The 10,295-nt window shown below is 32.9% G+C and overlaps 1 protein-coding gene across 2 annotated transcripts in view; it reads left to right on the forward strand.

Moving 5' to 3' along the window:
• The window catches only part of LOC149423679 (CD151 antigen-like), a 490,631-nt gene extending 480,774 nt beyond the window's left edge, over positions 1-9,857 (forward strand). For both annotated transcript variants that reach the window (XM_089631733.1, XM_089631734.1), the window contains 2 exons: positions 8,002-8,157; positions 9,217-9,857. In XM_089631733.1, the coding sequence (XP_089487859.1) occupies positions 8,002-8,157; positions 9,217-9,360 (300 nt within the window). In that variant the 3' untranslated portion in view covers positions 9,361-9,857. The remainder of the gene's footprint in view (positions 1-8,001; positions 8,158-9,216) is intronic.
• The last annotated feature ends 438 nt before the right edge of the window (positions 9,858-10,295 follow it).

Raw genomic sequence — 10,295 nt, forward strand, 5'->3', positions numbered from 1 at the left:
GGCCTATCAAAAACCCTTTTGATAGGTTCCCCTGTCGTAGCAAACGGATTGCAATATTTAGAACTTAGACTTATTTATACGTCAGGTAGAAATGCTCCGTTTGATCTACATGATATATTTTCCGAGAAACAAGCAATATTTAACCTCTCGCTATTGGTGCCAATATATATAGGGAGGAGGCAAAGCAAATGTTTGTCCAACATTAGTACGATTGACGTTTCCCGCATGAGAGCAGATCGTTTTTAGGGCTCATTCCGGTCCTCAACCATTTAGCTGGGGAATTACTTGCAGGCTCTGTGTTTCCTTCCTCCTCCAATTAGGCTCTAGATTTAATCACTTTAAAATACTTTCCATGCGGTGTAATACTTTTTTTCCACATTAACTCCACATAATAATACAAATATAAAAATACTTTCCATGGAATGTAATACGTTTTTTTTACATTAACACCACATAAAAATACAAATATAAAAATACTTTCCATGGAATGTAATACGTTTTTTTTACATTAACACCACATAAAAATACAAATATAAAAACACTTTCCATGGAATTTAATACGTTTTTTTACATTAACTCCACATAAAAATACAAATATAAAAATACTATCCATGCAGTGTAATACGTATTTTTACATTAACTCCACATAAAAATTCTTTCCATGCAGTGTAATACGTTTTTTTACATTAACTCCGCATACAAAATACTTTCCATGCAGTGTAGTACGTTGATTTTACATTAACTCCACATAAAAATAAAAAAATACTTTCCATGCAATGTAATACATTTATTTTACATTAACTCCGAACAAAAATTCATATTTAAAAATACTTTCCATGCAGTGTAATACGTTTTTTATACGTTAACTCCACACAGGAGGCATCTTTGAAGCAACCGTTAAAACCGGAAATGAGTAATACCTCAAATTACATATTGGATAAAACAAAAACAAAAAAATACTTTACAATAATATAAATACAGTTCTATCAAAAAGATAATCTTTGGCGTTTCCTATAAACTTGTTTATGTAATCCACTCTTGTTTCTTCTCATGTTTCTTGTGAATATAATAAAAAATATATTGGTATTTTTTTCTATTTTTATTGCCCACTCGTGGTCGTGAATCGCAATAAATTATAATATAATAGGATCTTTTCGGTTCAGAAAGAAAACAAATACTTCTCGTCAATTTTTCACTGAAAATATTTTTGTATCATTCGAGTATTTTTTCTGGGATTTTTGAAGTGAAACTTCTTTAGGCGCGTAATGGATTTTCGGGGACGGAGTAAAACCGAGTCAGGATCGACACGAAAATGCGGGTACCCCCACCACCGCTCACCGTTCACTGTCCCTCTCTCACCATATGCGCTTGTTGAGGTGGGGGAGCCGCTCACGAACGTTCTCTCTCTTCTCTTCTTTCCTCTCTCTCAGACACCAGCGAACTGCGCCACGCCAAGCATCAGCTGCTTGGTTAGTATACTGCGTCGTGAGTGTAATACGAGTGAAATACGTAATTGATTGTGGTTCATACGGTTTGGTACAGAATTTCAGTGTTAAAAATGAGTAGTGACGAGATAGAGGTGATGAACACATCATTGTCATTGTAATTTCTTTGTAATTTTTAATTGTAATATTGTTATTTATGTAATATTGTATACTTGTGAATAAATTGAAAATTTTTGGAACTATACATTAATCGAACGTCATTCATCTATAAGAAAATATTAGAAAAAGCAAATCCATGCTTCGTCGTTGAATTATTTAACCTCTAATTTTCAAACTAACCTAAGAGAGAAAATAGAGATGATGAAATGAAAATAGAGAGAGAGGAATACTAGAAGTTTCACTTCTGTCTTGCGTAGGCTTGACACACCCACTTTTTTTTAAAGAAAAGTATCACCAAATAACGCATTTTCACTATCTTTGACATAAAACTGATTTAAAAGTGTACATAAAAATCGATGTTTCGAAAAATGATAAAATAACTTTGTTTTGCGCATTTTTAACCAAAACGTATTGTTATTGAAAAGTTAACGTGGGGATGACATAAACACTCTACCGGAAAATTCTCTAGCGGAAATAACACTTTGTTACATTTTCGTGAAAAAGAGTAGGTTGTATAATAAATCAAATATGTCTGAACAAAAGAAAATAGGGTCAAAATCGTTAATATGAATTTAAATAATATTTAATGAAATAATTATGTTTTTCAAATAACTTCTATTTTAGGGGTGTTTACGTTATATTTTTAATTCGGTGATTTTAATATTGTATGAAGTTACGATCTATGAAATTAAAATTCCAACTTTAACAACTTTAGCACCTTACCATAATATTGTAGTTTTACCCGCAATAACATACGACACATGTAACTCTGATTTGGATTCCTGGACATGTTGGTGTCATGGGTAATGATATTGCGGATGCCTTGGCCAAACAAGGAGCGTCCAACCCTGTTGTTACCCTCGTAAACCACATTCCCCTATCTGACATTTTTTTCCATCATCAAAGATAGATCCCGCAATGTTTGGTCGGAGTATTGGCACATTGCTAGTCAATCCAAGGGAGCCTGCTATGCCTCAATACAAAGGACTGTTCCATCAAAACCGTGGTTTCAGCAATTCCCTAATTTTTCCAAAAAATAAATTTCTTCACTCATTCGAATGAGGATCGGACATTGTTCCGTTCCTTCCCATCTTTTTAAAATTCACGTCCTTGACTCCCCAGATTGTACATTCTGTGGTCTAGAAGTGAGAACTTTAGATCACATATTTTTTGGTTGTCCCTCTCTAAACAAATATCCTCTCTTCTATCAAGCCTTATCTAAAATTGCCTCCCCTCCATTCAACATCTCATCTCCTCTAAGTCTGAACTCGACTCCAATTTTCATTATAATTTTGAAATTTGCCTATTTAAATAAAATTAATATTTAAATTCATCTTTCATTTCTCAATAATTTTAAATGATGGCCAAGAACACCCTTGAAGGGTAAAAGCCAAAAATAATGGAAAAAAAAGTGGGTGTGTCAAGCCTACGCAAGACAGAAGTGAAACTTCTAGTTTCAGCTGATGCTTGGCGTGGCGCAGTTCGCTGGTGTCTGAGAGAGAGGAAAGAAGAGAAGAGAGAGAACGTTCGTGAGCGGCTCCCCCACCTCAACAAGGTTTCACTTCAAAAATGCCACAGCCGAGAATCGAACCTCGCTTAACTGATTGAAAGCCAACCACGCTGAGCACCAACTGTAAGCAAAGCCGCATAAATTGATTATATTATGTAGGTTCTGAAAATATGAGAGCTTGTTATGTTTTATAATGTTACCTACATCACACCCAAAATATAATATATTTTTAAAAATAATGTACAATGTACAGAAATAGAATCCCACACAAGATCGCGTAGTGCGCTCTAGCGAACGGATATTTTATCAGAGGGAGATAGTTTTAATTTTTTTTTCTGTAAATTATTACATATTATCAAAATAAATAAATTAATTAAATAAATGTAATACAATTATCATAATATACGGATTAGATAATAATTTTAATCCAACACAATAACGCAAAGCGCGCTCTAGCGGAGTAATGTTTTATCACAGTGAGATAAGTGTTTTTATTATTTTGCAATATTATTTTCTTTTAAAAAATGTTCTGACCTACTAAAAAATAAGATATTGAATGAAAAAGGCGTTAAAAACAAAAAAATAATGTGCGATGGCCGAGAATCGAACTCGGATCAACTGCTTGGAAGGCAACTATGCTGACCATTACACCACCAACGCCAGTTGTCGGGATGAGCTAAGAAGCATTTATATGTTACTTCAAAACTTTGACTAGATCAAATGAACTTTAATCGGTGGTGGGGGTACCCGCATTTTCGTTTCGGTCATGAGTCGGTTTTACTCCGGTCCTCGAAATTGCATGACGCGCGTAAAGAAGTTTCACTTCAAAAAACATACGACACATCTTGTGGGCGCATTTTTTTAAATTTAATTTTTTGAGGAAAAAACAGATATACATATTTAATTTAAATAATTACATGATTGCATGAACCAGTGAAGTTTCCGCGCACAATTCATATTATGTACAAAAAAAATTATAAAGAAAAATATAGATAGTGGAAATATATAAACCATACATACTTAAATCATAAAATAGTGTTCAATTATATACAAAATAATTTAAGAAAAACAATATAATGCAAATGAGAAAATAACTTAAATATCTTCAACATAGTAGGGGTAGAGGGTTCGTTATTAACGATTTGATGTAATTTTTTCCAATATTCATTTAGTAAATTGAACCAAGAACAAATGGAAAATATCGGCGCCTGAAGAGATATTATTGTATTTTGTTCACGTCCTTCTGAAAAATGAATGTTGTGTGTAGTTACATTAAGGACGGGTTGTTTCGGAGAATTTGAACAATTCATCAAATTTCAACGTTCATTTTCAAGTTCTATGAAAGATTTTTTCAAGTTCTGTTTTTATTTCAGTTTTGTCGAGCAACTAGCCTACAATAATATAAAAACAGAACTTGAATAAGTCTTTCACAGAACCCGAAAATGAACGTTGAAATTTGATGAATTGTTCAAATTTTCCGAAACAACCCGTCCTTAGTGTATTTTCGTATAACCGTGGGTTGGAGTTCGAATCCAGCAGCGACTATAATGTCGACCTGTTCATTATCATATTATTCATAACAAAACCTTGCAGCGGTTGTTATGATATATTTAGATTATTATTCAAAATATTGACATTACAATAATTTAACAACAACAAAAATGGTATATATTCGAAGCTGCCATATGGCACAGCTTTTTTGAGGTTCTAACATGTTTTTTAAATTTAATAACACAATGTACAATAATTTTATGATAATTCAGTTAAATTAATTTAAGGATAATTCGGATAAATCAGGAACAACAACATGTTATAAACACGGTTTCTGGAAACTTGTAGTACAATCAGGAAACTGGTGAATCCACGTCATATTTCAGGAGTCCGATTTTATGGGACAATTTTTTTTTAATGAGTCCTAAGTTGGAATTTGCTAGCCAAAATTTAAAAAAAAAAAAAAACGGTTTCATGGGGATACCAGTTGTTTAGTGTATTTTTTATTGGTTTGAGTGTAGACCCGACTTATTAAGTTTTTTAACCCTCTATATTCATAAAATAAAATAAAATGTGTACAATAAATTGAAAATTAATAAAATAATTGAAAATTAATAAAATAATTGAAAATTAAATTTAAAAATTAAAAATTGAATGTTAATTTAAATAATTCAAAATTAAAATGAAAATTCGTTAGTTAGTTTGTAATGTAAAATCGTGCCCACTTTGTTTGGTAGTAGTAAGCGGTTAGGTAATACACGCTAACCACTAACTACCCTCTTAAAGACTTAAGTCTCATTGTCACTGCCTATTTCAGTCTTTAGGCATATTCAGAATGAAAATGGCGCATTAAAGGTTTCAGATTTTCTCGGTAGTCTGGCATTATTTCACACTTTTTTGGGATAACGACTTTTTTCGGGAAGTTTACGAAAATATCGGGAGAATAAATTCGATCAACTTGACTCGTAACCAAGAATTATTTTACCAATAAATATGTACATAATTATTTTTGTGTTATACCGTCATGGTAAGCAAGAAGATTCATATTTATTAAAAATTTTACCAGGAGAACAGAAAGCACAAAGAGGTATAAATACCTGGGAGATCAGATTAAAGCATTGAGCAACTTTAAGTTTTAAGCTTTGAGCTTTGAGTTTAGAACTTCGAGGTTTGAGGTTGGAGATTTTTTTTTAAATAAAGGCAAACATTCCCGGGTTACGAATAACCTGACAATATTTAAAAATCTCTTACTACCACCACAGTAAGCGTAAATGTTGTTTGTGTTGTGATGGAGGACTTAGCCAGCCGAGGAATTGAACACATTACGCCTGGGTGGGACCCAAACGCGATGTCAACTCAGCCACCAGTCAAACACCGGTCAACTTTACTGTTTAGTTTATTTTGTAGAACTCGATTTTTATTTAAGTTTTCATTTTCTTTTAGTTACTAATTTAAAATAATACAAAAACAACACGTCAACTCACCAGAGATCAAATGGGAAAATAAATTCAAATTCACCGACTCCAGATATCAGAGGGTTTGGCTCGGTAGAACTTCTAATTGGACCTATAAATCCTACTGATCCCTTAATATAAATTTTGAAAAAATCTTTCGTAATCCTACATGCATTTTTATATATAAATTCTTTGACACATCTAATACGCCGAAATTTTGAATGAGAGATCTAGGTATAATGTCAGTAACCGAAATACCAATGGTAATATTTTTATATTCTGAGAATGCCAAATTCTTTAAATCTCATTTCTTAAATCTGTATATTTTCTTATTTTTTTCAGAAACAGATTTTTGAATATTACAGAAATTTGGAATAGCGACATCAATGATATAAGTTATTTTTTTAAATTTTGTCATGTATAACTTTCATGTATAATTTTCCATCCACAAGCTAAGGCTTTTAATGGAAGACCAGTAAAATTATAATATAAAAAATGTAACTAACTAAAAAAAAAAAAATAAATAAAATAACTATATCGGGTCTATTATGACTAATCGTTCGGTCTGTTAATATAGTTTTATCATAATATATTTTATAAAATTCACTTTCTAAAAATAATTTGGTTCGTATTCATAATATGGTACTATATTTATTACTAGATTTAGAATATCATTTAAAAAATTTTACAATATCATTTAAAATGATTTTTTAATTTAAAAAATTCTGCTATGTTATTTTTAGACAGCTATTTCACCTCCCGAAGGCATTGTCAAACTTTCTACAGTTGTATTACAACGATGTGAAGGTACGTATTCATAAAAATTCAAAGTTGGTTTTCAAGTTCTTTGAAGGTTCTATTCAAGTTTTTTTTTATTATTTCAGTTTTGTGAAACAACTGGCCAACAATTATATATTAACAGAACTTGAAAATCAACATTGAAAATTGATGAATTGTTCAAATTCTATGAAACAACCCGTCCGAAGTGATTACGTCGACAGTTTTATTTACTGACTTACTTTATTTTGTAGAACTCAATTTTAATTAATTTTTAATAACTATTCAGTTCAGAGTTCAATATCGCGTAACATCGCCGAGTAAGATAGTTGTTTTTTTTGTAAATTAAATTGAATATATTTAATCTGTCGTTCCGTCTCTTTACTCGCGCTTACTCTCTGTATGTCTGGCAAAGTTGCAAATGAAGAGTAACTTAACCCTGTTAATTATGTTTTAAATTAATCAGTTAAATTCTATTGTATATTTACCGATAAAAAAATATATAGAAGCATGAATGGTGCGTCTAAAAATGTCACTTTTTATCAAATTGAGTTATCAATAACCACTGAATTCATCTCGTCGTGGCGAAAAAGACTCCTTCTCCTACCCACTGCCTTCAAGTCTCGCAACATAACCCAAGTGGGAATGCTATAGTTTAACTGGCTTCAGATATTGGGTGCTGTGCAAGTGCTATTCACAATAAAATCAAAAAAAAATTAAAGATCAAAAAGAAGAGCACAAAGAAATCAAATTTGGAAAAGGTTACACGTTAATACGTTACCAAGAGAACACAAATGGTGGGTGTAATTAACATCATAGTGGCAATAAACCAATCTACGAATTTTATTATATTTTACAAAAATATTTACCAGCATAGCAAGAAGCAAAAGAGGTATGAAGAAACAAACAAAAAAATCCAAGAAAACTGAATAGGTTAAAATAACACAAATCCAGAAAAATATTATGTGTGTAGTATTTTTTATGAAAAATAATCTCAAGGGTGATGTGTTGGGTATTATCAGTGCCTCGGCGCCTTAGTATAAAATATCTTTTTTTCTAAAAGCCAAATTGTATTTTTTTGGGCCACCTGATTTTCTTTACATTATTGTTCAACAATTTCAACAGTTTATACTCACCTTTAACCTTAAAAATCTTTTGCTTATAGTTCCGTTGCTGTGGGGCGGCCAGGTTCGATGACTGGAAGGCCAGCGCCTGGCTGAGGAGATCGCCGTCGGAGAAGAGGCTGGTCCCAGACTCCTGTTGCAGGACTGTCACCCCCAGATGTGGTCTGAGAGACCATCCTTCTAATATTCACTACGGAGTAAGTAAACTTAATATTGCTTCATTAGTAAAGACTATCTTAGCAACTAAAAATCTCTGCACCCCTTGCCCTTTGATTTAGTACTTGAAAGAGGTATTGGATCATAATCATCACATCCCAGGGTGGGATTTGGCATCCTATACAAATGTTTTCTACCTGCTTCAGCCCAAATGTATTTGCCTCCAGTCTTTGGCCTTTTGATCCTGCTTTAACCTTCTTAATAATAATAATTCTCGGATTATTTCTACAATGCTGTTTTTGTGAAAACACACTTCAAGGATGCTTCCATGCAATCAGTCCACCTTTCCGGTACAAGTCCCGGCGTGCGCAAATAATTTTTTTTAATGAATTTGTGTTATTTCACAATTTATTCATTTAAAATAGTATATAAAATATAATAATACATTACTTGCAGCATGTTTCAGAGTGGAAGATACTCTCAGTATTGCCCTAGTGTACCATTCAGAATTGAAAGGTTGCTTGAAATGGATCAGAATATCCAGGTACTCCCCCACCTTCCTCTTCCCTATCTCCTTCCCCTCTCCACTACCTTCAGCCTCACAACATATCCCAATTGGGGATGCCAGTCTCACTGGCTCCAGACGGTTGGGAGCAGTTGGGACTCTTGTGCGGTATTCACATTTTAAAAAAGAGGAGAAAAATTTCTGGTAAGGAAAAAGGTATGAGACGAGGGTAGGAATCTGGGGGTCATTGTGTCCAGGAGTTGTGTATAAATCCATCCCTCCCACTGCGTTGCAGATCCAGTTGGGTCAGGAGAGTCCAACTGGAGAGGTCAAAGGGTCTCCCTCAACCGACCTCTCCTGATCCAGCCCGCCACACAGCTGGTGGACAAATGCATCCGCCACCTGTTATGACACCAAACATAGCGAACCAATATAAACACCTGTGGCAGCGGTGTCCGTTATCCTATGAATGGCTCCCGGGTCGGCGGTATTGCATACCTACTATTGAATCGACGATTAGGTGTTAATTAGTATGTGAAGATATGTGATGAAATTATTCTTCAAATGTTCTAATATGTAATCGTTTTCCTTCCAGGGGTGCATGCAGCCGTTTGCGAATCACATTCGAGACCACCTTATAATACTGGGAGCCGTCGGCTTGGGCATAAGTGTCATTCCCATCTTCGGCATGATCATCTCCTGCTGCCTCTACGTCAAACTCAAGGACGTTCTCGACTGACCTTTGCCTAAAAAGGTCAACAACACTCAGAGCGCATCTTGCCGAAATAAAGGCAGTTCCAAATCAAGGGTGTTTGACAAATCCAATGACCAAGCTATGCGGTACAGAAATGGAAAAATTGCGAAGCTAAATGCTTTTGGTATCACAGACAGAGAACATTGTCCAGTTCATTCAACGAAACGAAGAAGATTATCCCATCCTCATCCGAATGATAAAATTATTAGTATCACAACGATCAGTGACATTTTTGATTGAAAAATCAAAAATTATTTTTAGATTATTACAAATTAATTTCATGTTATTTGCAATAAAATGTTCTAATATCATTTTGCTTTTCTCGAGAATCTCATCATGAAAATGATACTCCATCTCAATCTCAAATATTTGTATAACACGCACAAAATTTAATGAATCAATCAAAAGTTAAGTAAGTATTCTATTTTCTAATTAAGAAACTGAATTTAAACTGTGTAAACTTAATATTTTACGGTGCTATGATTTAATAAATTGTTTAAATATCATTTTGCATAGATAAAAAAAAAACTTTTGATATCAGAAAAGCAAAATGGTTGAAAATTATTAATTTTAATAATCTTCTGTTACGTAAAAAGTCATTGATATTAAATTTCAAATAATAGTTATAAGAATGTGAGGTGTCTTTAACAACTGAAAATATTTTATGAAAAGGTTTCCAGAGAGATTTTTATGACTGAATAAATGTCAGCAAAGTTATGACTGAATAATGCTATGTTTTTCAGTCATTCATCAATTGATTTTCAAATGTAAATAAAAAATGAGAAAAAAAATTAAAGCATAATTCTAAATGAAAATGTAAAATACCTAATCGTAGGTAGGGTATATTGAATTATGAATCTTCATTCGAATACAACTCACACTTTAGAAAATACATCTGCTTCACAAAATTCTTATCATTT

Source organism: Hesperophylax consimilis, chromosome 5, assembly GCF_061612785.1.
Source record: "Hesperophylax consimilis isolate HC1 chromosome 5, BYU_Hcon_1.0, whole genome shotgun sequence".
Lineage (NCBI taxonomy): Eukaryota > Metazoa > Arthropoda > Insecta > Trichoptera > Limnephilidae > Hesperophylax > Hesperophylax consimilis.